This window comes from Anolis carolinensis, chromosome Y (assembly GCF_035594765.1).
Source record: "Anolis carolinensis isolate JA03-04 chromosome Y, rAnoCar3.1.pri, whole genome shotgun sequence".
In the NCBI taxonomy this organism is placed as follows: domain Eukaryota; kingdom Metazoa; phylum Chordata; class Lepidosauria; order Squamata; family Dactyloidae; genus Anolis; species Anolis carolinensis.
In genome coordinates this window covers 722594-750378 of record NC_085848.1, presented here as the reverse complement: position 1 = coordinate 750378, position 27785 = coordinate 722594, and the positions used below count along the sequence as shown (strand labels likewise).

Below are 27785 nucleotides of genomic sequence, written 5' to 3'. Positions count from 1 at the left end.
CACCCGATGGACTCCGCCTACAAGCTGACAGATGCTAAATTTGCACGATACTGCGGCTGCGTGATTAACGTCCCTCCCCTACCCATTGGAAGGAACAGGGTCCAGCGGAGGCAAAATCCAGCGAGAATTCTCGCGAGGTCTACCACCTTCGTGGGATTTCCGGCTGTTGCCTGTCTGTTGCCGGGCGGTGATTCGCAGTATTGTTCATTCCACCTCGGAGGAGAAACAACCGCATCCCCGAGGCTCCCGCGTAAGAGGCTTCATCCGCGCCATGGCTGATTCTTACTCAGTCTTGGGCAGCCTTCCCCTCTTTTGTAGAAGAATTGGTACCTGCAGATCTGTTGGGCCTTGGTAACCCCAGTCCATGGCACCACCCAGTATTTTGTCCTAGTAATGCGGAGCTCAGGACTTTTTTTTTTTATCTTGGCTGGCAGTTGACCCATCAACGCCTGAGCCCAAGGAAAAGGTCTCTTCTATCACCTGCTACTAATCTTTAACTAAAGATTGAATTGGAAAGTTTCTCTGATCTCTTGCTTTACCCTTCTTCCACCCTTCCTTGTCTTATCTTTGCCACAAAAAATATACACAGGTGATAGTTTAAACTGTTTTATGTAGCCTGTAAGCTGTCCTGTGCTCCTATAATATAAAATGCATGTTTTAGGTTGGCACCCTCCCTACCGTCCTTTAAGAAACAATTGAAACCCTGGATGTTTGGGCTGGCCTTTGGAGAGGCAGCCATTGGATGACCAGCCTCATTATAATTCTATTCTGAATGCTATTAGGTTCCTTTCATCAGGGTATTTTAATCTAATGATTTTATCTTATATTGCTGCTATAGTCCCCCTCCCACCTTTGAAGTTGACGGATTTGCATTGGAGGTTGTTTGATATTATTACTGTTGTATAAACCTTTGTTTTAACTTCTGTTTTATCATCTTCTTGTGTTTTAAACTGTGTATATTGTTAATGTATTTGCGCTGTTACTTTTGTGACATTGTGAGCCACCCCGAGTCCCCACGGGGAGATGGTGGCGGGGTATAAATAAAGGTTTATTATTATTATTATTATTATTATTATTATTATTATTATTATTATTACTTTTAGAGATACAGATTACTTACCAGCCATTTTTGCCATTGAAATTTTGTACTAAAGGTCAATACTTGTCCTTCCTAGAATTGTGAGGTGAGAGAGCCATGGAGGCAGCTGAGTCGGTGATTGTCAGGTCTAAAGGAGACCAAAGGTGCAACACCAAGCCAGATGCAGACTATCCTCTCAGAGTCCTCTACTGTGGAGGCAAGTATTTAAGGGGCACAATATTATTGTTGTGAACAACACTAGACCAAAGAGATGCCAAAGGACCTATTTTCTTTTCAGATGGTTCCTTGTGAATTTGTATTTGTTATTGAACCCCGGTGTGTTAAAGTGCTGAGCTGCTGAATTTGCAGACCAAAACGTCCCAGGTTCAAATCCCAGGAGCGGCTTGAGCACCCGCTGTTAGCTCCAGCTCCTGCCAACCTAGCAGTTCGAAAACATATAAATGTGAGTAGATCAATAGGTCCCGCTCCAGCAGGAAGGTAATGGCACTCCATGCAGTCATGCCAGTGGCCCCATGACCTTGAAGGTGTCTATGGACAACACCGGCTCTTGGGCTTAGACATGGAGATGAGCTCCAACCCCCAGAGTCAGACATGACTGGACTTAACGTCAGGGGAAACCTTTACCTATTGATATCTAGGGCAATAATATGTGAGCATTCTTATAAACATGAATGGGACAGAGCAGATTATTAATTACTTAAAACAACAAAAGAAAACTGTATTCCATACAATCTTCCATCACACTGGCCATGTTCATTTTTACAAGCTTTAATTTTTATAGCAAGCTAGCATATGGAGATGAGCACCAGCCCCCCAGAGTCGGTCACGACTGGACTTAACGTCAGGGGAAACTGTTACCTTTTTAGCATATGAGTAAAATGGAAAGGAAGACTTCTGAATCACTCCTTTCAGCTGTGTGGAAATAGATGGGGAAAACATGTGATCGTGGGGCTTGCAACAGATTATGTACATGAGGCTATTAAACATAAGTGAACAATTGTGCCTCTCAATATGTTAGTGAACTTTGATTGCATCATGCCTCACCATTGACTGTAAGGAATCAATGGGAAAACAAAGGCCAACAACATTTAGAGAAATCCAAGTTGTATAAGAATAAATGTGCAGTTGTATTTCCCACTTTATAGGTAGGCAATACTAAATCCTGGGAAACTTATTCCCAGCATGTGCTGTTAACAATATTGCCATGCTGAAAGATTCTTCTTATTACTATCTGAGGAAGTCCATGAAAATGTATGCTAAAGTAGTCACAAAGATGCTGCTAGAGTCCTATTATTATTATTATTTTATTATTCGTAATATTTCTATACCACCTTTCTCAACTCCAAAGGGAGATTCAAGGGAGCTTTACATATAGGCAACTATTTGATGCCTTAAAAACAATACAAAATTAACGACATTTAAAATAGAACCATAAAATATAATGAAAACAGAGACATTTAAAACCAAACAATCACAGGTAATCATAATCCACAAGCATAATCTGGGCAATTCCTATAGTCAATACTCGTTAATCTATATTTATTTATTGCAAAAAAAATTAGCCTGGGTAGCTGATTTGTTTATCTATTTCATATCACAAGCATTGCATAAATTTATACTAAATAGAAGGAGACAAGCAGCTAAATATCTTTTGACCATTTGGTGGCTGATGAAACTCCAGGCATAATAGCAATCAATACACGGTACTGTACATTTTCATTTTAAAATATAGAATTTTACACATAAGACTTGCAGAAATAATTTCATATTCCTTATCTTAAAAAATATTATCTGTTCTCTTTCCCCAGTCTGCTCATTGCCAACAGAGGTAAGTTACCTTTAATTTGATTGGAAAGTAGTAGTGTGGATTGTACTCCCCAAGTGTAGTGATTGTATTACAGTAGAGTCTCGCTTATCCAACATAAATGGGCTGGCAGAACGCTGGATAAGCAAAAATGTTGGATAATAAGGAGGGATTAAAGATAAAATTACACATAAAATTACGTTATGATTTTACAAATTAAGCACCAAAACATCATGTTTTACAACAAATCCACAATAAAAGTGGTAATGTTTTGCAGTAAATACTATATATATATGAATTTAGCACCAAAACATTGCAATTTATTGAAAACATTGACTACAAAAAACATTGACTACTAAAAAGCAGACTGTGTTGGATAATCCAGAACAGTGGATAAGCAAGGGATGGATAAGTGAGACTCTACAGTGTTTTTAATGATCACTGATCTCTTGGGACAAAACTCAAGCTGTGTAATGTGCATGTGACCTTTTCATCCCTCCTCCCCGTTGTAAGACGTAACCCTACAAGGGCCAGAAAAGTAGGTCGGAACTGGCTCAGAAAATGGTGTCAGGAGGAATGCTTTGGCTTCCTCGACCATGGCCTGCTTTTTGAGGAGGATGGCCTACTGGCAAGGGATGGGTTACATATCACACAAGTAGGAAAACACCTTTTTTCTCACAGACTTGCAAACCTAATCAGGCGCACTTTAAATTAGGCCCACAGAGGGGCAATATCCTTGTGAACAGCATTTTACCCACAACCAGAGGGAACTTTCATAAGTCTAAATGGAGGGTTGCACAAACACAACAAGGACCAAGTAGCGAGAGCACAATAAACCCAATTAAATAGTTCAGGGAAAGGTCTTAGGGCAGGGGTCCCCAAACTAAGGCCCGGGGGCCGGATGCGGCCCTCCAAGGCCATTGACCTGGCCCCCGCCCTCAGTTTTAGACTTAGGCTTGCCCAAAGTCTGAAATGACTTGAAGGCACAACAACAATAATCCTACTTGATTGGCCAGAAGCAGGCCCACACTTCCCACTGAAATCCTGATAAGTTTACAGTATGTTGGTTAAAATTATTTTTATTTTTAAATATTGTATTTTTCTTTCATTTACCAATATTCTAAATGAAATATTGTAAATGAATGATATGGTAATAATATAATATATTGTGTATACATATAATATTGATAATGGTATTATAATGTAATACAATATAATATTTATTTATTTATTTATTTATTACAGTATTTCTACTCCACCCGTCTCACCCAATAGGGGACTCAGGGCGGCTAATAATAATAATACAATATAATATTATATAATATAATAATATTAATTATATATTATATATTAAATGTAATATTACTAATAATATTACAGTATAATGGTATAGTAGAATATTGTAATATACAATGCTAATATTGTGCTATGCTAATAATATAATATATTGTATGTACATACAACTTGTAAGCTGCTCTGAGTCCCCTTCGGGGTGAGAGAGGGTGGGGTATAAATGTAGTAAATAAATAAATAAGTAATTGTTCCTGGGGTTTTTTTATTTTTTTTTGCACTACAAATAAGACATGTGCAGTGACCAAAGAATTTTTTCGGTTTTTTTTTCAAATGATAATTTGGCCCCTCAACAATCTGAGGGACCATGAATTGGCCCTCCACTAAAAAAGTTTGAGGACCCCTGTCTTAGGGGCTTACATGTCTTTACATTAATGCACAGAACATGGGAAATAAACAAGATGAACTCAAACTTTTAGCACAGCACCACACGTACAATGTCATAGGCATCACTGAAACCTGGAGGAATGACTCCCATCACTGGAATGTAGCCATTGAGGGCTATAACCTCTTTCACAGAAGCAGAACAAAGGGGAGAGGAGGGGATGTAGCTTTATATGTCCAAAACAGTTACGTTGCAGAAGAGATGCAAGACTGTAATCAGAGCTTCAGAGCATCTGGGTAAAAATCAAGGAAACCGAGACTCAAAGAGATCTCGTCATGGGTGTTTACTACAAATCTTTGATCCAGAATGAAGAACTCGATGAAGCCTTCTGTCAACAATTGACCCAACAGGCACAAAGAAGAGATATAGTAGTCATGGGCAATTTCAACTATCCCTGGATATCTGCTGGAAAACAAACTCGGTCAAGAGTAGAAAGTCCAACAAATTCCTCATTTGCCTTGCAGACAATTTTATGGTCCAGAAGGTAGAAGAGGCAACAAGGGGATCTCATCCTAACAAATGCGGAGGACCAGATCAATGCAGGTGAAGTGGTCGGATCCTTAGGGGCAAATGACCATGTGCTCCTGCAGTTTGCGATACAAAGGAAGGCCAAAACTAAGACAAGTCAAACTCACATTCTGGACTTCAGGAGAGCTGACTTCCAAAAAAGGAAGGAAAGACAGAGCGGCATTCCGTGGAGGCCAGTACTAAAAGACAAGGGAGTTATGGGTGGATGGGAGTTTGTCAAGAGTGAAATACTCAAGGCCCAATTGCAAACAGTGCCAACAAAGAGTAAAAATAAGGCAAGTGCAAAAAAGCCAGAAAAAGTCCGAGGAACATCTAACCGGGCTAAAACTCAAAAGTGACATGCACAAGAAGTGGAAAAGGTGAAATTAGGTTTTAGTTGGGAAGAGGTGACGGGATAGGATTTCAAAATTAGAAAAGAAAGTAATATCAAATATTTATAATATATTACTTACCTGGCGGACTGAAATGGTACAGGTTAAAAATTGTATGATAAAATGGGCCCAAAATTTAAAAAGACCAGTTCAAATGAAAGAATGGGAACAAATGTGGAACAAAAAAAATTAAAATATACATATGCAATGGATTTGAAAGAGAATTGGATAAAAATGTTCCACAGATGGTAAACTACACCGAAACAATTAGCCAAAATGTATAAAACAGTGATAAGTACTGGAAATGTAAAGAACAAGTTGGCTCCTTCTATCACATGTGGTGGACTTGGAAAGAAGCAACAAAGTTTTGGATGAAGATTCATGAAGAATCACAAAAGATTTTAAAAAGAACATTTATAAGAAAACCAGAGTATTATCTATTAGGATTTACAGATTTAGACTTACAATTGACGGAACAAGAAGATAAACTTTTTACTTATATTACGACTTCCGCTAGAATTGTTTTTGCTAGAGAATGGAAACAGGAATCAGTCCCATCAATTGAAGAGTGGGTGGAGAAGATAAGAGAAATAAAGGATATGGATGAATTGACTTTTTTGTTGAAGAAAAATACAGGCAAGATAATGAAAAGAACGAATTGGGATGATCTTCAGGACTATCTGGATAATTTGAGAAAATGAAGATTATGAGAGACAATTTTGCTATTTTTTTTTCTCCTTAGCAAGAAAAAATATTACTGAATAATAAGAAAATATTATCCAAGAAAATGGAATGGAAGAAGATGAGAGAGATGATGGGCCACAACTAACACCACGAAGTTCAAGAGGGACAGATGCAAGAGAGAGACTCCTCTTAGGCAGAAATAATGGAATGCAAAGAGACGGATTGGGGAAGACCTCTGGCTCGTCAGCAGGACGTGTGGAAAAGACCTTGGGGTCCTTGTGGGGAGGAAGGGGAAGAGGTAACAATGTCCTTTGGCAGCTCCAAAAGCCAATGGGATGTTGGCCTGCAGCAAGAGGAGCCTAGTGCCTACATCCAGGGATGGAAGTCATGCTCTCCCTCTCTTCTATTCTGCCCTGATCAGACTATACTTGGAATCACGCTGTGCCCAAGTCTGGGCACCGCCACTGAAGGGAGATGTGGACTCTAAGGATCAAGGGTCTGGAGAACAAGAATCCCTATAAAGAGATTCCACCTGAAAATGAGGAAGAACTTCCTCACTTTGAGAGAGAGCGGAGGGAGTGTGGTGGAGAGAGGCTCCTTCTTTGGAGGCTTTTCAGCAGGGCCTGGATGGCCATCTGTCGGGGGGGCTTTGAGTGCGATTTCCCTGCTTCTTGGCAAAATGGGGTTGGACTGGGTGGCCCACCAGGTCTCTTCCAACTCTGGGATTATAGGATTCTATTATATGTCCTCAAATCTAAAATATTGAAGTTTATTTTGCCATCTCAGGTCTGAGGAATAGAAATGGCTCTTCTGTATGTCATCATGGATGTTTTTCACAGACTTATCTGGATATGCCAGGAACTGAACTTGAGATGTTCCTTATGCCTCATCAAACTACAAATCGAAGCATTGGATAGCATTGAGCCCCAGCTGTTAAATTACAGATGAGGTCCCTCAAAGAGGAGTTCCTGAAGCAGCTTCCCCATTGGCTTTGACTCAGCCCTAAAGTTACCATGTTACTTTAATATAGAACATAATTTTGGGAGTGTAATTTTAACTAAAAAAAGATTAGCATTAGAGTAAATACAGTATTTGCTTTCATGTCACCTTTGACTTATGGTGACTTTATCCCTCTAAGATTTATTACTTTACACTCCAGTTTTTTGGCTACAACTAAGCAGATTTTTGCCAATGCAAGGCAGAACAGTGTTCTGGTTGTGTCCTTCAGGAAAAATTATTATTATTATTAATTTCAGTTATACCCTGCCTTTATCCCGGTGATGGGACTGACATATTATAAACAGTACAATATAAAAGCAATGCAGAAATCAGAATAAATATGTAGCATCTTTTGGGTTTGCCCAAATTTGTAAAGATTTGGGTTATTTCATGTTTATATTCATGTTCTACCTTTCTTTCAAAGAATGCAAGGTTGACAGTATAGCCCCTCCCTTTTTTATTTATTTCCATAACAAATCTGCAAGATAAGCTAAACTAAATGATACTGGTTGAGGCAAAGCTGCATCCTAGGATCTCATCACATTAGAGCATGGATCAACTTTAAATCTGGTTTCTGCTTCCTGAATAATTCTGGGGCTTGTAGTTTAGGGAGGGAAGGTCCTGAGCCTCACCAAACTATAAACCCTAGAATTCTACAGGAGGTAGAAACTGGATTTAAAGTAGATCCATACTCTAGAGTGATGAGTCAGCTAAATTACACAGAGATGTTAACCCGAGTCTCTCCTTTTCTTGTTTGGCATTTAGCAGGAGTCAAAATACAGCCCTCCAGATATTTTTAAAATACATTTCTCCTTAGTCATAGCCAGCAAGACCCAATGTTGAGGATTGTTGGGAATTAGCATCTAGCACCATCTGGAAGGTTATACCTTTCTTGCTTATGCTGCAGTGCTTTAAGACAATTTACCTTCAAAGGTTCCAGCCCAAGAGGTAGGCAGGCAGAAAACCCAGTCTCGTGAGAGTACAAAAAGCAAAGTATGTATTGTTATCACAGCTATGCTAAGGCAAAACAGCTGTACACACCCAGAAAGGTCTGTACTATGCAAATGGCTGCTGCAAAGTGTGTCACAGTTAACAAAGAATATATATCCTGGCTTATCTAAAATTTGACTAATTGCCGATGGTCTTCCTCACCTTCCACACCTCTTTTGGCACAAGTGGTTTCTGTGACCTCACTTGTTTACTCTGAGCTTTCTTCTCTCCTCGGAACATTCTGGAGAAAGGCACTAGTCCCCAAGAAGGGAGGGGCACAGGCCCTGACAAGTAGTACTTTTGGTTCATACAAAGAGCTTACATCTATATATATAAAAGGATAAATAAAATTCGGCCTAGGACAAAACAACACATCCCAGAAACACTAAACTTGGCAACACAGCCCCTCATCCATGCCTCTACGTTCATAAAAGAAAAGAAAAGAAAAATAAAGTCCTAATTAGAGGGAGAGGAATAATTGTTTTTATCCAATTGCTGCCAGTTAGAAGGCTAAGCTCCGCCCACTTGGTCTCCTAGCAACCTACTCAGCCCAACAGATGGCCAGCCACCCTCTCAATAATAATAATAATAATAATAATAATAATAATAATAATAATAATAATAATAATAATAAGATCATACGTTCCTAAGGTTAGGAGGCACCCCTAAGGATCACCCAGTTCAACTTCCTTATATCATGCAGGACACAATCCAACCACTCCTGACAGATGGCCATCCAAGATCTGCACAGTAATAATACAAATCGAATCATAGAATCAGACAGTTAGAAGAGACCCCTAAAGGCCATCCAGTCCAACCCAACTCTGCCATTGGACGATACAATCTAAGCACTCCCAACAGATGGCCAGCCACCCTCTCAATAATAATAATAATAATAATAATAATAATAATAATAATAATAATAATAATATCATCATACAATCCTAAGGTTAGGAGGCACCCCTAAGGATCACCCAGTTCAACTTCCTTATATCATGCAGGACACAATCCAACCACTCCTGACAGATGGCCATCCAAGATCTGCACAGTAATAATACAAATCGAATCATAGAATCAGACAGTTAGAAGAGACCCCTAAAGGCCATCCAGTCCAACCCAACTCTGCCATTGGACGATACAATCTAAGCACTCCCAACAGATGGCCAGCCACCCTCTCAATAATAATAATAATAATAATAATAATAATAATAATAATAATAATAATAAGATCATACAATCGTAAGGTTAGGAGGCACCCCTAAGGATTACCCAGTTCAACTTCCTTCTACCATGCAGGACGACATAAACCAAGCACTCCTGACAGATGGCCATCCAAGATCTGCACAGTAATAATACAAATCGAATCAGAATCAGACAGTTAGAAGAGACCCCTAAAGGCCATCCAGTCCAACCCAACTCTGCCATTGGACGATACAATCTAAGCACTCCCAACAGATGGCCAGCCACCCTCTCAATAATAATAATAATAATAATAATAATAATAATAAGAAGAAGAAGAAGAAGAAGAAGAAGAAGATTATCATACAATCCTAAGGTTAGGAGGCACCCCTAAGGATCACCCAGTTCAACTTCCTTATATCATGCAGGAGGACACAACCCAACCACTCCTGACAGATGGCCATCCAGCCTCTACATAATAATGAAGATGATGATGATGATGATGATGATGATAATAATAGAAGCATAGAATCCAAGAGTTTGGAGAGACCCCTAAGGGCCATTCAGCCCAACTCTTTCTACGATGCAGGAGGACACAATCCAAGCATTCACAACACATGGACTTAATGTATAAATACTATACAATTCTACACAGGGACATAGACCCCCTCTACCCTCACCACTTTCACAGTGCACAAACAACCAAATGCATACTAAACACAAAGACAACCATACAACAGACATTCAATACCACCACTACCTCAACAAGTTCTCACCAACACCACCAGACAACACCACAGCAACACGTGGCCGGGCACAGCTAGTTGTCTATATAAAGTCTAATATGATATATGCAGAGGCAAAACTATATATGCAAAAGTTTTCTATTTTCTGGATTATGGTCCCTTCAGTGCCTCTAATTTTGTCTTCAGATGAAGATGGAAAGTCAAAGCATGTCTACAATAAAAACTGCAGTGCTGCATGTTTCCTGTGCAGGGCTCCAGCTATTTCCTGCTGTGCTACATGCCCTTCATTTTACATCAGTCAATATTCCATGGCCTTTGAATATGCCTAATCCTCAGTCAACTATTTTGAAAGTTTTCAACTTTTATAAACTCTGTTTTTTTATTTTGCATAAGTAGTGCCTGTTTGTTAAAAATTGTAGTGGTATTTACAACTGGAAGATAAGAAATGAATGACATAATTTTGCAGAGATGCCTGTTTTTGCATAATTGTTCATTTATAAGATTACTGTTGCAAATGTTTTTGTTAGGCTGTGAGAATCTATAAATATGCGGAGCCCCCTCAGCTGCTAAATTTCTTTTGTGTTTCTTCTTCAGTATTGCGAATACATGCTTAATGTATCAAAATGCAGGCAATGGTTAGAAAAGAAGTTTCCAAATGAGTTTGCAAAACTTATTGTAGGTAAGAAGAGTTCTGTATTGTTTTTAATGTGGATCTTTGATCACAGTACATTCACTTAGGAAACAGCTTAACTGAATTCATAACAGTTTGTGAGAGAACATAGGACTCCAATGATAACACAAGATACAAAATCAATGTATAGCAGTAATAGAATGGGATTTTTGCTATGAAAATAAAAATGTGGCATATAAGGCAGTGTTTATTTGAGCAGATTATATGTAACTTTTCTAGAAATACAGTACTGTCCCTTGATTGCCACATTAGTAATTATTCTGCTTCTTTCCACTCTTCATGACCCCTTTCACTCCCTATCTGGATTTGCTTTAATTATGACTTTTAAATAACTTTATTTTTTAGCATTCTGGTTTGCTTTATAGTTTTTAATCCCACAAGCTTTTCTTTAGTTAAGAAAAGTAGGAAGATAACTTGATTAAGTCAATTCCTGTCCAGGTTGACTAAGATTTTAAAAAGCTTATGTCATCATAAATGTGCTCCTATGCAAGCCAAGGACATTTTGGGAGCAAGTCTTTGAGAATTAGTTGTACAATAAGTTTACTTGAAATCGTGTAATTGACTCGGGATTGTCCTTAGACCTTATTTTTTTGGATGCTGTGTCTTAACATTGGATTGTACTTAAATATGCTTTATGTATGCTTATTTTAATCTTACGTAATATAACATTCTCATCTTTTATTTATTTATTTATTTATTTATTTATTTTTCAAACTTATATGCTGCCACTCCCCTAGGGCTCAGAGCGGCTTACAAACCGGCTAAAATCAACAATTTAAAAAACATCTTTAAAACATCCTAAAAGCACCTTTTAAAACATCAACAACAGAACTCAAAAGCCTGTCGAAACAGACGAGTCTTGCATGCCCTGCGTAAGGCCGACAAGTCCCGCAGAGCACGGACTTCAGGTGGCAAGGTGTTCCAGAGAGACGGTGCCACTGCTGAAAAGGCTCTGCGTCTAGTCGTTGTTAGACGCAAGGTCTTAAAACTGGGGACTTCCAGCAGGACTTGGTCCTCAGAACGGAGGGATCTCTGGGGTTTGTTGGGAGTGAGGCGGTCCCTCAGGTACATCGGCCCTAGACCATGTAAGGCCTTGAAGGTAAGCACCATCACTTTGAAAGTGATCCGGTGCTCAGTTGGTAACCAGTGCAGCTGCCGTAAGATTGGTGTTATGTGGCATCTCATCGGGACTCCCGCAAGGAGCCGGGCGGCTGCATTTTGCACCAATTTGAGCTTCCGGATCACCGACACAGGAAGGCCAATGTAAAGGGCGTTACAGTAATCCAGTCTCGAGATGACCGTAGCCTGGATCACCGTAGCCAGGTTGTCCCTAGACAGAGAGGGGCCCAGCCGTCTAGCCTGCCGAAGATGAAAAAAGGCAGTTTTAGTAACGGCGGAGACCTGGGCCTCCATCGTCAATGAAGCGTCCAAGAGGACTCCCAGACTCTTTACTAGTGAAGACGGGCGTAGCACTTCGCCATCCAGGGTTGGCAACCGGATCTCCCCACTGCCCGGTCGGCCCAGCCATAGGATCTCCGTCTTTGCTGGATTCACCCTCAACCTACTGGAACGCAACCATCCAATAATGGCCTCGAGGCACCGATGAAAACAGTTGGGTACAGACTCCGGTCGGCCCTCCATCTTTAACACAAGCTGAGTGTCGTCAGCATTTTGATAAGACTTGAGCCCGAAATCTCGGACCAGCTGAGCAAGTGGTCGCATATAGATGTTAAACAACAGAGGGGAGAGAATGGCCCCCTGAGGAACCCCACAATGTAGAGGGGACCTACAGAGACCAGGCCTCCCCTCTCCACTCGCTGGCCACGGTTGTGAAGAAAGGAGGCCAGCCAATTTAAAGCTGTCCCCCTAACTCCAGCCACGGCAAGGCGGTGGGTCAGAAGATTGTGATCGACTGTATCAAATGCTGCTGTGAGATCCAATAACACAAGCAACACCGACCCGCCCTGGTCAAGCTGGCATCGGAGATGATCCATGATGGAAACCAATACAGTCTCTGTCCCATGCCCCGCACGGAAGCCAGACTGGAAAGGATCCAGTCCGGCTGTGTCGTTTAGGAACTGCTGCAGCTGCACCGCTATTGCCCTCTCAATCACCTTGCTCAGAAATGAAAGATTCGAAACTGGGCAGTAGCTGGAGGGAACCGAACGATCTAAATCTGTTTTTTTCAGCAGAGGAGAGACTACCGCCTCTTTTAAACCCTCTGGAAAGACTCCTTGCTCAAGGGAGCTGTTTATTATCTTCAACAGAGGTTCACGTAATCCCTCCAAGCAGGATTTTACCAACCAGGAGGGACACGGGTCGAGGGAGCAAGTGGTCAGTCTAGCTGCAGCTATGAGCCTATCGAGAGCCTCTGCGTCCAGTGGGATGAACTGGTTGAGAGTGGGCCCAGCAAGTGGCCACGGAGTCTCAAGTTCTCTCATTGTATCAGTTGTGGCCGGGAGGTCCCGGCGTAGTAGTGAGATCTTGTTTTATGCTGTAGACACTATGTAGTGCCATTTGTAAGCCACCTTGAGTGCCCCCAGGGGTTGAGAAAAGGATATAAATTTATTTGTTTGTTTTGTTTCCAAAAGCATTTCATGATAACTAATTTTAAAAGTGATGAGATAAAGGAATCACAACAGCTAAATAGTTTAAGACCAAAAGCGGGCCACACGACCGGCCGCATTGTCGGTATCTTTCAACCACTCCTCCTCCTCCTCCGTGCATGAGGCGGGCAGGGTGGGCAAACCTACAGATGCGGAGTTGTCCACAAGGTGGAGGATTCCTCCAGGCGGTGCCCCTGGCCAGGTTCCCTTTGGATCTGCCCACTCCGCTCCTGAGTCTCTTCAGGGACCTCTGAGTGGCCCATTCCTGGTTTGCCCTGGAGGGAGGGAGGCCCAGTTGGGGTTGCCTGGCCTGGCTGCCCAGAGGGGCACCCATGCTGCTGCTGGGGGTGGTCCTCATGAAGCCCTTCCTGGACTTGAGTCTGCTGGGAGGGAGGGAGGGCCCGGGCCGAGAGTCATGCAGGGGGTGGCTTTCACGATGGTAGACCTCTCGCCGTTAGCAGCGACTTCCCGTCGCACATTGGGGAAACACTGCGTGAACACCAGGCACCAGACGCAACAACATCCTGCGGAAACTGACTGGCAGCGCATGGGGAGCAGACCCACAAGTCGTCAGAACCTCAGCCCTGGCCTTGTCTTTCTCACCGGCTGAGTGCGCCTGCCAGGCCTGTCTGGCACAAGTCTGCCCATGCGAAGCAGGTGGACATAGCACTGAACGAAACATGCAGAGTCCTCACAGGAGGCCTGGAACCCACACCTGATGACAAACTCTACAAGTTAGCTGGCAGGGATATAAATATGGTAAATAAATAAATGCATCTGTAGGGATAATCTTTTCAAAGAAGTTACAAGAAATTGTATATCACTTTTCAAGAATTCTAATGAATATAATAATAAATAATAAATTTTACTTCTTTCCCACCTCTTCTCATGGCTCAAGGTTACAGCATTGTAAAATGCACATTCAGTTAAGAGCATTCTTTAAAATAAACATATTAAAACACATTTCTACAAGTTAGATATTGAGATATACAAAACATGGATTAAACATAAAATGCAAGTCATAAAAGCTGTCTGGGTAGGTCTGTTGGAAGAGATGAGTTTTCACTAATGAAGGAACAAGCCTCTCCTTATGTAGGAAACCAAAGATTCAGTTTATCAAAAGCTGCAGCAAATCCTATTCTGATAACAATGTATGAATGAAGCTGCAATCTGTATCTCTTAAGTTGCAACAGTAAACCCATTTAACTTGCAAGTACATTCCATTGCACTTAGTATGATGACAACATCATACTAAGTGCAATGGAATAGTGCATCTTTCCTTCCATTGCATTTTTCTAAATGAGAACAATAACTATATGTTCCCAATATGCTAACATTAAACAGTATCACTTGAAAACTGATATGTGAAACAACCAAAAATTAGTTCTGCTCATGCCCCATCAATCCCAAAAGGAGTCTGCATTCAATTCTTTTCATGGTGAAGCTTAAATATTATTACTAACTTCTATATTCTAATTTAGAAACATCTCCTAAACAAGCATCTGGAGTTGGAGAAGGTCAAGGAACAACTGGTGAAGAGGAAGAAAAGAAAAAGCAAAAGAGAGGCAAGGTCTAAATAATGATATCTGGGTTAGATTTAGTAAAAAAAAGTTACTAAACTGAATATATGAAAACTAGTTACTGTTTGCTATTTTTGGTTAAAGCAGCACTGATGGAGGGGCTGAAACCCCAAAAATCAGAAACTCCTGCTTCTGTGTAGACTGGCAAAGTAGCAACTGATGTTTTCTGTTTTCCCTATTCCTCCAGGTGGAAGAGGTCAGATAAAACAGAAGAAAAAATCTGTTCCTCAAAAAGTTACAATAGCAAAAATTCCTAGAGCAAAAAAGAAATATGTTACAAGAGTGTGTGGTCTCGCAACTTTTGGTGAGTGAAGGAGGATTTGGCACCTGCTGAGATCTCTGGACTTTTTTATTATTGGTTTTACATTGTTTTTCTTCCTTAAATAGAAATAGACCTTAAGGAAGCACAAAGATTCTTTGCTCAGAAGTTCTCTTGTGGTGCCTCAGTCACGGGAGAAGATGAAATAATCATTCAAGGGGACTTTACAGATGACATCATTGATGTAATCCTGGAAAAATGGCCTGAGGTGAATTATCTTCTGTCTTGCACTTTGTGTGTTTGTTTGCTTATGTCAGAGAGAGGAAGAGTGAGAGAGACACAGAGAGAGGAAGAACAAAATTATGTGTATTTAAATTCCTGTTGTATTATCATGAAAACTTTTTGAATCTTAAAAATGTTCTTTAATCTGTTTTTAGTGGGGCAGAGTGCATCAGACACTTTCAGAGAAAGCAGTAGATACAGACCCAGTACAGGTTTTATAAATAGCTATATTGGTTACACAGACAAAGCGGAAACATCACATTTACTCTAACGTTCACTCATAATCCATTAATTCACATACATTCAACATTCATACCATCTCTCTCTGCATTTCAAGAAGATGGAAGATAGTGAGACAAGGTTAGTGACTAGACTGACCACAGGTTTGGATTTTTCTTCTAATGAGGGATAGCTTGTCAAGGCTTTTGTTAAGAGATTATTCAATATTCAGCAACATTCTATTTCCCATCAACTCATTGGTTGAATTAGTATGATATAAGATTATAAAGTGGGGTGAAATCTTTCTAGTTATTTACTGTGCATGAACTATATATACACATTTTGTTATTACAGTAGAGTCTCTCTTATCCAACTTACACAGGCCGGCAGAAGGTTGGATAAGCAAAAATGTTGGATAACAAGGAGGGATTAAGGAAAAGCCTATTAAATGTCAAATTATGTTATGATTTTACAAATTAAGCACCAAATCATCGTGTTTTACAACAAGCCTGCCACTTGTTTGGGAGCGTGGCTGCACTTGTGTTGTTGTTGGGCGTGTTGGCCTGCTGCACGTTGCTGCCTGGAGAAATAGCTGTGGCTCCGGGCGGGAGGCAGACTGCGTTGGATAATACAGAACGTTGGATGAGTGGAGGTTTACTGTATTATGAATCCCATTATAAATAATAACCTTCATGGCTGTTTTCATCATTAACTGAAAAGCTTCAACTCCTTAGGTACAACTCCATATTTTACCCCCATTGCTGTTATTTCTCCATAACTTACTTTAGCAGAAAATGTGTGTGTTATGTTTTAAAAGTTGAGGTATTTTATGCCCAATCATGTTATTTCACATGCAAGGCCTGATTTGATCCCAGAGAAAAAAACCTCACCAAACCAGAGCTAGCATGCTTCTACTAAATATTTTTGTAATGCTGATAAATACAGTTTATGTGTTGTAGGTTGATGATGAGAACATTGACGATTTGGGAGAAGTCAAGAAGTGAAAATGTGTTTTTAAAAAACAAAACCTGCCTTCTGACCAGCAACAAGTTTTAGTTGATGTGGCCAACATAAAGTTTCTTCTTGCTTGATAGCAGAATTATTAAAAGGCACCTTATTGTTGGCATTTCACTGTTCTGTATTGGTCACTTATATTATTGTGTTTTTGCCAAATTTAAAACCTAAGGAAGTAAGACCATCATGCTTCCACAGAGACTTGATTGAATAAAAAGTAATTGTTCCTTATTCAAATGGTTTTTAAACATTTTTCCTAACAGAGTTTAATTTTTCAGCAAGCTTTGAGATTATGTTTTCAAAAGAAGATAGATATCATGAAAAATAGATGCTTTGTATGAATTTACAGGAGTGGCCGCGGTGGCACAATGGGTTAAACCTTTATGCTGGCTGAGCAGCTGACCTGAAGGTCAGTGGTTTGAATTTGCAAGATGGGGTGAGCTCCTGCCTGTCAACCCCAGCTTTCCATGCAGGGACATGAGAGAAGCCTCCCAGCAGGATGATAATACATCTGGGTGTCCTCTGAGCAACATCTTTGTAGATGGCTGATTCTCTCACACCAGAAGCAACTTGTCTCAATTCGCTTCTGATGCAATATATTTTTTTTACAGGAAATCAAATAAGAGTTCCTCACAAATGTCTGGGGTGTTACAGATAACTCATTTGTTGCTATGCACTTGAATAGACTAACATAAATGTCCTTCTGGAAATCAAAAGGTGCTGAGCTTCTTTGTCTACAAGATTACCGTGAACATTCTGTATCCCCAGAGCTCCAGAGAAAATATGTTAGGATACACCAACTGCCTCAGTAGATGTGTGTTGCTCTATATTGTAGAGCAGGGGTCCCCAAACTAAGGCCTGGGGGCCGGATGCGGCCCTCCAAGGCCATTGACCTGGCCCCCACCCTCAGTTTTAGACTTAGGCTCGCCCAAAGTCTGAAATGACTTGAAGGCACAACAACAACAATCCTACTTGATTATCTCATTGGCCAGAAGCAGGCCCACACTTCCCACTGAAATCCTGATAAGTTTACAGTATGTTGGTTAAAATTATTTTTATTTTTAAATATTGTATTGTTCTTTCATTTACTAATATTGTAAATGAAATATTGTAAATGAATGATGTGGTAATCATATAATATATTGTGTATACATATAATATTGATAATAATATTATAATGTAATACAATATTTTATTTATTTATTTATTTATTACAGTATTACTACCCCACCCTTCTCACCCAATAGGGGACTCAGGGCAGCTAATAATAATAATACAATATAATAATATTGTATAATATAATATTAATTATATATTATATATTAAATGTAATATTACTAATAATATTACGGTATAATGGTATAGTTCAATATAGTAATATATAATGCTAATATTGTGCTATGCTAATAATATAATATATTGTATGTACATACAACTTGTAAGCTGCTCTGAGTCCCCTTTGGGGTGAGAGAGGGTGGGGTATAAATGTAGCAAATAAATAAATAAATAAATAATTTTGCTGGGTTTTTTGTTTGTTTGTTTTGCCCTGAAAACATGGCTATGTGCCCAGGCTTTCAAAGATTAAGTGATAAAGACGACCCAGACTAATTTACAGCTACAGCATGAGGATTTTGGATGAACAGATTTTTAACCATATGTTTTATATTTTTATATTATTTTTAATTATTTTAATTACATGCAGGCATCGAATTGTTGCCAATTGTGTACGCCACCCTGAGTCCCTTCATGTGAGAAGGGTGGGATATAAATGTTGGAAATAATAAATAAACAAATAAATAAGACATGTGCAGTGAGCATAGGAATTTGTTCATTTTTTTTTCAAATGATCATTCAGCCCCTCAACAATTTGAGGGACCATGAATCGGCCCTCCACTTTAAAAGTTTGAGGACCCCTGTTGTAGAGAGTGAAAGATTCAAAAGCTTTATTTGGCTGAACTAAGATGAGCAGGGAGCAAACATTTGAATTCTTGGTTCTCCAAAACTACTGCTGTCATGGGAAATGAGGGAATGTTAGAGCTGAGGCAGCCATTAACATCATGTTCTCCCTTTACTTCCATTCTTCATACATATTTTCTACTGCTCCTGGCACAAGCAACACTCAATCTATATAAATAAAAATGGATGTCCAGCTCTATGATTCTATTATTCATGCCATTGGATCAAAACCTCTCTCTGTGATGACTATGCTTTGATTGCTATACACTGGTCTCCACATATCTAAAAATGGATGTCACATGTGGTGTCTTCCAGCTCTATGATTCTATTATTCATGCCATTGGCCAGCTTGAACTGCACTGAATAGCCTCGCTGCTTGCAAGCCTGGCCATTTTCTATATAGGGGCATCCTTCGTTGGCTAGATTGAATGGGACAGAGTAGCCTCATGGCTTCAGAGTCTGGGGGTTTTTTCATCTAGGGGAGTCCTTGGTTGGCCAGGTTGAATAGCAATTAATAGTCTCGGTGCAGTAAGTATGAATGCTACAATTAGCCACCTTGATTAACATTTAATGGCCTTGCAGCTTAAAAGCCTAGCGGCTTCCTGCCTTTGTTCAGAGGTGTTAGCTGGCTCTGGTTGTTTCCTGTCTGGAATTTCCCTGTTTTCAGAGTGTTGCTCTTTATTTACTGTCCTATTTTTAGAGATTATATTGTTCTGTATTATTTTACTACAGTAATTATTTCATATTATATTTATAATCTTATATTATCTGCTTAGAACGGGATGATATGATACACACTGAACTGGGTTATATGGCAGTGTGGACTCAAGGTAATCCAGTTGAAAATAGATAATATAAGATTATAAATGGGTAATATAGGTGTGTGGAAGGACCTTGAGTCTACACTGCCATATAATCAATCCAGTTCAAATCAAACAATCTGTATTTTATAGGCAGTGTAGATGAGGCCTAAGTGCACTCTGCCTGTGCCCTGGCGCCATCTTGGCTGAGGGAGTTGGTAGGACACGAAGGGGGTGGGGCCTAAAGGCAGCCGGGGGGGGGGGGCTAAAGGCAGTAGAGCCAACCTTTCGGACGGGCAGTTAGAGGGAGAAAGGCTCTTCCTCATCCTCTGTAATTTGGACTATTTTCTAGGGGTTTTTATTGAAAGATATATTTTGGATTACTATGTCTTTTGTGGCCAAATTTGGTGGGATTTGGTTCAGTGGTTTTGTTGCTTACTCCATACTAAAACGAGAATTACATTTTTTTATATATAAACTATATTGTACTATAACACTATATTGTAATATTATTAGTAATAATAATAATACTTTATTTTTGTATCCTGCCACCATCTCCCCGAAGGGACTCTGGGTGGCTAAGCCCAGAAAAGACAGAGTGTAGACAAGTTAAAATATAAAACAAAAAGATAAAATAAAAAGCAGTATAAAATCAAAAATGAATTCAAGAACAGTTATACATAAATGCATAAAACAAGATAAAAAGTTTTAAAACAATATAAATTTCACCATGAAAGGGACAAAAGGAATAAAAAGGGGGTCAAAGCAAAATGTGTAATAACTATATTATTCCCTAAAGTTCCTGGCTGAATGTTCCAAGGTTTCCTAAGATGACATTAGGAGTAGGATGAGATGGGACCAGAGAATAGCAGCATGGTTGTCAAGGGGTCTGTAGTGTCTTGTTTAATTGAAAGTGCACTGAAGGAACCATGTCTTAAGTTGTTTAATAAAGGCAGACAGAGTTGGGGCCAGCCTAATATCCCTAGGGAGGGAGTTCCAGAGCCTCGTCCCCACCAACCGAACCTGTGATCGTGCAGGTTCATAGGGGGAGAGGCGGTCACGAAGGTAGGGGGGTCCCGAACCGTGCAGGGCTTTGTAGGTGAGTACCTGCACCTTGAATTGGGACCGGAAGGTGAACGGCAGCCAGTGGAGCTCCCTAAACAAGGGAGTAGACCTCTCCCTGTAGGTTGCTCCGTTTAGTCTGGCTGCCGGTTGTTGGACTATTTGTAATTTCCGGGCCATCTTCAAGGGCAGCCCCAGGTAGAGCGCATTGCAATCGTCCAGCCTAGAGGTGACTCAGGCGTGGACCACCATGGCCAAGTCAGACTTCACGAGGTACGGTCGCAGCTGGCGCACAGGCTTTAGTTGTGCAAAGGCCCTCCCGGCCACGGCCGACACCTGAGCCTCAAGAGTCAGCCCCGAGACCAGGAGGACCCCCAGACTGCAATGGACCTGCGCCTTCGGGGGGAGTGCGACCCCGTCAAGCACAGGTGGCCACCCAATACCCCGGTCAGACATGCGACTGGCCTCGAGGACCTCTGTCTTGTCGGGATTAAGCTTCAGCTTATTCGCCCTCACCCAGCCCATCACAGCCGCCAGGCACTGGTCCGGTACCCGAGGGGCTTCCTTGGAGTTTGGTGGAAAGGAGTAGTAGAGTTGGGTGTCATCTGCGTAGAGATGGCACCCAACTCCAAATCCCCGGATGACCTCACCCAGCGGTTTCATGTAGACGTTGAAAAGCATGGGGACAGAATGGAACCCCACAGGTGTCCCCCAGCTTCACCAACTGGGAACGGCCCTCCAGGAAGGACTGGAGCCACTGCAGAGCAGAACCCCCAAGGCCCATCCCAGAGAGCCGTCCCAGAAGGAGACCATGGTCGATGGTCTCGAAAGCCGCTGAGATGTCCAGGAGAACCAGCAGGGTCACACTCCCCCTGCCCAGCTCCCTGCGGAGGTCATCCACCAAGGCCACCCAAGCCGTCTCGGTGCTGAACCCAGGCCTGCAGCCGGACTGCGATGGGTCCAGAAAATCGGTGTCATCCAGGAAACCCTGCAGCTGAGAGGCAACCACCCGCTCCAGGACCTTGCCCAAGAAAGGCAGGTTCGAGATTGGTCTGAAGTTGTTTAAAATAGAAGAATCAAGGGAGGCCTTCTTCAATATGGGCCTCACTATGGCCTGTTTTAGGGCAGATGGAAATTTCCCTTAGAACAGCAAGGCATTTATGATGGTCGCAAACCAATCAACTACCTAGTCCACCACTGGCCAGTTTGACTAGCCAGGAAGGGCAAGGGTACAGTGGGCAGGTGGTGGGCCTCACAGCACCAAGGATCCCATCCATGTCATTAGGACAAACGAGCTGGAACAAATCCCACAAAATCTGACAGACAGGTGCCTTAGTTGCCTATTATAGTGATCTACCAGGAAATCAACAGGATTGTCAGCCTCCATGATAGGAAGATCCCCAAGAGACTCAGGAAACCATCCAGATCCATTAGCCTCGATCCACCACCCCTGTGGAGGTTAAAAATCACAGTTAGTCTTAAACTGATCAGATGGTGGTTGGACCATGACAATGGAAGAATATTTTGCACTTCCACTCCAACCACTCCACTGTCTGCAATATTACATGTAATATAAATACACCATTATAATAGTGTATTATTATTATTTTATAGTATAATATGATTATTATATATTATATTGTTATATGGACACAGGAGACATAGTGGAATGATGTCTTCCTGCCCCTTTCTTCATTCTGTATAAAAATGTAATGTCTATTTTGAGAACCTCATTATCTCCCAAACTTTGATTGCTACAAAATTTGGACACAACGTAGTATTCGAAGTGACATGTGTTTTAAGGTATTCGCATACCTACTATCACAAACCAGTCATATCTCAGACAGATAAAACCATTCCCCTTAGCACAGCCAATCAGTCTCCTCTTAGTGACTGTCAAAGCAGACGGCTCCTCCCCTTAGCAATGGTGCTAGCAACGGCTAAGCCAAGCCGTCTTCTCCCTTTAGCAACAGGATGGGACTGCAAGGGATGGCTAAGCCTGCCTCCTTGCTACTCAAATCAGCTTGGCGAGTTACGCAAACAGGCTCTGTGGCCTAGCCATAGAAAGGAGGAATACTGAGTAAAAAACTTTTTCCTGGGCCCAGTGAGGTGAGTGAGGGATACCACTACTTATTGTACAATAGAGTCTCACTTATCCAACAGAAACGAGCCATCACAGTGTTGGATAAGCGAATATCTTGGATAAGAAGGAGGGATTAAGGAAAAGTCTATTAAATGTCAAATTACGTTATGGTTTTACAAATTAAGCACCAAAATATCATGTTTTGTAACAAATCGACAGAAAAAGCAGTTCAATACATGGTAACGTTATGTAGTAATTACTGTATTTACGAATTTAGCACAAAAACATCCCAATGTATTGAAAACAGTAACTACAAAAACATTGACAGAAAATAGACTACAAACAACTGTGGATCCTGGCAGGAGTTGCATAATACAGAACGTTGGCTGAGCGAAGGTTGGATAAGCGAGACTCTACTGCAGTCCTGAAAAGGGAAGATAACGACCGGCTGAGGTAAATACCTTCTCTCTCCCCCCCCTCCCCCCCCCCCCCACTTCCTTTTTCAGCTTCAGGAAGCGCCTCGTTCGCAGCCGCTAAGCAGCGTGGGACAGTGGCAGCAGATTCAAGATGGCGGCCAGTAGGAGGCTGATGAAGGTAACATATACATCCTCGCCGCTGGCCTAGGGCTGACTGGGCGGGAGGCATCTGCGTGTAAAGTAAGACTTTTCCTCATCGAGGATATCTCCCGTTGTTTCTCCTTACCCCAACCCCTAAACCGTTCCCGCCTCGATTTTTAGCCGTTTATACCGACGGTTCCAGAGAAACGTCGGCCGTGGAAGCATCAATAACAAGGAACCGGGCTAGTCTTCTAGTCGATTGATTTGGGGGGTGGGAGGTGGGATGCTTGAATTATGGCGAACGTACTTTCATTTCCTTTATGTCTAGTGGCACCGACTCGAAAAAAAACTTTTTAAGAGAAAACGGACGATTTAGGGGCGGCCCCTTAGCCACATATTTATGGAAGCCCCTGCTCTAAGAGACATAGCCTCGTCCATAGGTGTACAAGACCGTAAGAAACACAGCCTATAATCGTCTAAATCCAGATAGACATTATTAGGAATGGAAAGGTACCAACACTATCAAATTTTGTCAGGATAGGAAAGTTGGTGACAGTGAATTAGGTGAGAAATATTTTTTGGCAGAATTTTTCAATTCATCCTCCCTTTCATCTACATTCATAAATAAGTTCAGGTACAATGCTTTTACATCCTTCCATTCACCGCTATAGTTCTGATAATGATGAGTAATTTTTCTTACTTGTCTTTCTTCATAACTTCAGGTGGGGCACAATTAAAATATATACATAAAAGCAAGACTATTGAAATGTATATATTGAAGACTAGCATAAGATTAAATTATAATTATAATTATGAAAATTATTTGTTGCAATGAAATGTACATTCAAATTCGTAGGTTAAAATTATCACAGTAGGCCTGCGAAAAGAATTAAGATACAATTAAGACTATCTTTAATTGTGTTTTAACATTTAAGAGTTCATTTAATTGTCAAATCTCTCCTGACAGATCATTCCAATCTAGGAGTGGTCAGTCTGGATGACAATTGCCAGTTGAGCCCCGACTGGTTGGAGTAAACATCCCTCAGAGAACCTGAGTGTAAGGGACAAATTATATGGAAGTAAAATGGTAGGTTTCACATGTCTGGATTTTGCAGTTTGGACATTAAATCTGCAAAACTTGTCAGAACTGTGGTTTTCAATCCATATTCTGTGAGAAGTTAAGATAAACAGTATGTATTTGCACCTTGCACCTTAATTGTCATTTGTTATATTATTTTTTATATAATTTTATTAGAGTGTTCAAAAAAGAAAGTTTACGTAAAATAAGAGGGGAAACAGGGTTGTTGTGTGTCTTTCGGGCTGTGTGGCCATGTTCCAGAAGCATTCTCTCCTGACGTTTCGCCCACATCTATGGCAGGCATCCTCAGAGGTTGTGAGGTACCTCACAACCTCTGAGGATGCCTGCCATAGATGTGGGCGAAACGTCAGGAGAGAATGCTTCTGGAACATGGCCACACAGCCCGAAAGACACACAACAACCCTGTGATCCTGGCCATGAAAGCCTTCGACAACACATAAGAGGGGAAAGTTAAGAAAGGGGATACTAGAAGAGGAAAAGGTGGGAAAGGGGTAAAGGGGTCCTAGTAGGAAAGGTAAAAGTAGGAGAAGAAAGGATATTACATTATTGATGACTGAGCAAAGGGCAAACTATATGAGCAAACTTTTCAGGTATTGAAATGAAAAGATGAAAACAATTTTAATAAACTGGATTTTTATAAATCCTATGTTGTGCTACTATGTGGATATTTTTGTTCATGAGCACAAATGCATGTTTAATAAGGTGATTTTACATTGTTAGTATTTTTTGGAGATGTTACATAGCATCGCACAAGAGGCTATTTTGTTCCCTATGCTTAAATGTTTAATCTACATAAACCGTTAGGAGATATCATTTATAGGCATGGGGCAGGGTGTTATCAGTACACTAATGACACCCAAACGTATTTCTCCATGCCTTCAAAAACAACCTCAACTAAAGATTGCATGCCTTCACAATGAATTCCTAGAGGAGGGGAAACAAACTGAAGTCAAAGGTGCTTGCCATTAAGCAACCTAACCTAACGTTGGAGGTGTGTCAAGTTCTGAAAGGGGATTCACCCCTGAAATACTGTGTTCACAGCTTGTGACAAGGGCTCCTGGATCCATTTCTCAAAAGGTCAGCCCAGGTAGATGCAGTGGTGATTTGGAGGGCTTACTCTCAACTGCAGCTGATACTCTGATTAGTTCTTAACTTGGCAGCCAGATTAGTTATGGAAACATCCAGGAGTGAGCATATTACACCTATACTAACATCACTCCACTGGCTGACCATTAGTTTAGTAAAAAGTATAGTCTCCAACCGTTAAAACTTTCAATAGTTTGGGTTACCTGCAAGACCATCTGCTCCCATATAATCCATGGCCTCTTAGGACAAGCAGGTCCTCTGGGATTTTTAAATGTTTTTTAAATGGGTTTTTTAAATGTTTACTCCAATGAACTGGAATCTTACTGGCAATTTTTCATTGGTCACTCTGAGAAGACTGGAATGACTGGTCAAAAGAGACCCCATAGCAGTTAAATGCAATGTCAGAATGTCAGACAATGTCAGACAAAATATAATAATAATAATAATAATAATAATAATAATAATAATAATAATAATAAATAATTATGATGATGATGATGGTGTCTTTATTTATATCCCTCTTTTCTCCATAATAAGATCCAAAGTGGCTCACATCGATACAATACAAATCAATAACAACAACAACAACAACAACTTTATTCTTATATCCCGCCTCCATCTCCCTGAAGGGTCTCGGGGCAGCTCACATGGGGACGAGCCCAACAGTAACATAGGTTAAAACACAATCCATGAATTAAAATAATATAAACAATATAAATATAAAACAGCATAAAACACAGCAATTACTTAAAAACCTGGCCATAAGTACAGCATATGCGGAGGATGACTTGTGTACGACTCTGAGTGGGGTTCGTGGGAAGTATAGGGACAATCAGGGATAGGGACAGGAGGAACGGTCTCCTCAAGACACTGGAAATCTAAAAAGGAACTCTGATAAAGTGAAATAAGAAATTGTAAACAAACTGATTAATTGGCAGGATTATTTACTTGAATGTGCACCAAAACATCCACATTTTTATGTGGTGGACAACGAAGGTGCCAGTCTGGGGAGAGAGTTCCAGAGCTGAGGGGCTACCACCGAGAAGGCCCTCTCCCTCATCCCCACAAACCATGTTTGAGACTAAGGTGGAAGCAAGAGAAAAGCCTCCCTGGAAGATCTTAAGGCCTGCATGAATTCATAGGGGAGGAGGCAAATCACAGAGATAAGCAAGTCCTGAAGCAGAGCATGTTAACATAAAATAAAAGACAAAAATCACACAAAGCTTAATAACGTCCAGAAATAAGGTATAATATTAAGCATTAGAACATTTAAAGCCAATTACAATTATTGTGGAGACTCATCAATTAAATAGTATATTTCACTAAGCTCAGTGTAAGTCAACCTTGCTGTCATTAGCAATAGAATTCATTTGTCAAAAGCTTGCTTGAACAGGTAGGTCTTCAGCTGGTTCTTGAAAGAGAATAGGGAAGGAAGGGACAGATTTAAGCTCAATGGGGAGGGTGTTCCAAAGGGCCAAGGCGGCTACTGAGAAGGCCCTCTCTCTTGTTGCCGCCAACCATATTTGTGGCGGCAATAAGAGAAGGGTATCTCCAGAACATCTTAATGATCAGGCAGGTTGGTAAGAGGTGATGCGTGAAAACTTAACACCTATCTATGCCAGTATCCCAACCCAATCAATCTAAAAATGTGAATATTAGATTTGCATTCTATTGGTATTATGTTTCAATTTTGTACTATGAATTTTGCTATGTACAAATATTTTGAATATGTTGTACTTTCTCCCTTGAACCATGTGACGAGGCAGTTAACCAATAACAACATAATATTTCTCTGAACTAGAAAAATATAGAACCACAATAACATAACAGCAACACATAAGAAGTTAGTCTTCAGTAATGTATACTTTTTAAAAAAAATTAATAATACAATCTAAAAATGCTGTCACACCTTATATGAACATTTGTATTTCCTCGTTCTACTTTCATATTTGTTACCTGCTGGTTTCAAAGAGAAGATTTTTTTTTACTGAAAAGCAAACTTAAACTTAAAATGTTTACATACTAATGGGTGAAAATTAATATTTGCTCAAATGTGATTTATTATTTACTAGCTTAGGTACTCAGTGCTGCCCGGGTTATTTGAAAAAGCCATTTTTAAAAAATTGTACAAAATGCACAAGGTTGAGAACTACATCTGGCATCATGCCAGGTTAACCATGAGAAACTCCATCAGTACTTGTTATATTGGGCACATTTGCTCTGGATACATCATGGGTGGGGTTCAGTGTGCTCTCTGGCTGAAGGCTAAGCTGCAACTCCCACTATGGTGAGTCAGTCCCCTCAAACCCCTCCGGTAGGTTGAGTTAGTCATGGGAGTTCTGTGTGCCAAGTTTGG

General features: G+C 40.7%; 2 protein-coding genes across 8 annotated transcripts in view; both read left to right on the top strand.

Annotated features, from left to right (window-relative positions):
• Nucleotides 1-50: 50 nt before the first annotated feature.
• On the top strand, nt 51-18601 carry LOC134292955 (density-regulated protein-like). 4 transcript variants are annotated; one of them, XM_062958865.1, is made up of 8 exons: nt 67-250; nt 1176-1295; nt 2908-2927; nt 10730-10814; nt 14914-14997; nt 15200-15316; nt 15400-15539; nt 16732-18601. In XM_062958865.1, the coding sequence occupies exons 2-8, from the start codon at nt 1196-1198 to the stop codon at nt 16774-16776; spliced, it is 591 nt and encodes a 196-aa protein (XP_062814935.1). In that variant the 5' UTR covers nt 67-250; nt 1176-1195; the 3' UTR covers nt 16777-18601. The 4 variants fall into 4 exon arrangements, with proteins under 4 accessions (XP_062814934.1, XP_062814933.1, XP_062814932.1 ...); XM_062958864.1 differs by having other exon boundaries at nt 51-466; nt 15400-18601; XM_062958863.1 differs by having other exon boundaries at nt 51-589; nt 15400-18601.
• The window catches only part of LOC134292958 (ubiquitin-conjugating enzyme E2 L3), a 56248-nt gene continuing 43864 nt past the window's right edge, over nt 15402-27785 (top strand). The window contains exons 1-2 of one of the 4 annotated variants that reach the window (XM_062958867.1): nt 15402-15539; nt 23194-23281. In XM_062958867.1, coding sequence (XP_062814937.1) covers nt 23255-23281 — 27 coding nt within the window. In that variant the 5' untranslated portion in view covers nt 15402-15539; nt 23194-23254. Of the gene's footprint in view, nt 15540-22554; nt 22714-23193; nt 23344-27785 lie in introns of those variants that run through there. The other 3 variants (XM_062958869.1, XM_062958866.1, XM_062958868.1) reach the window with 3 other exon arrangements.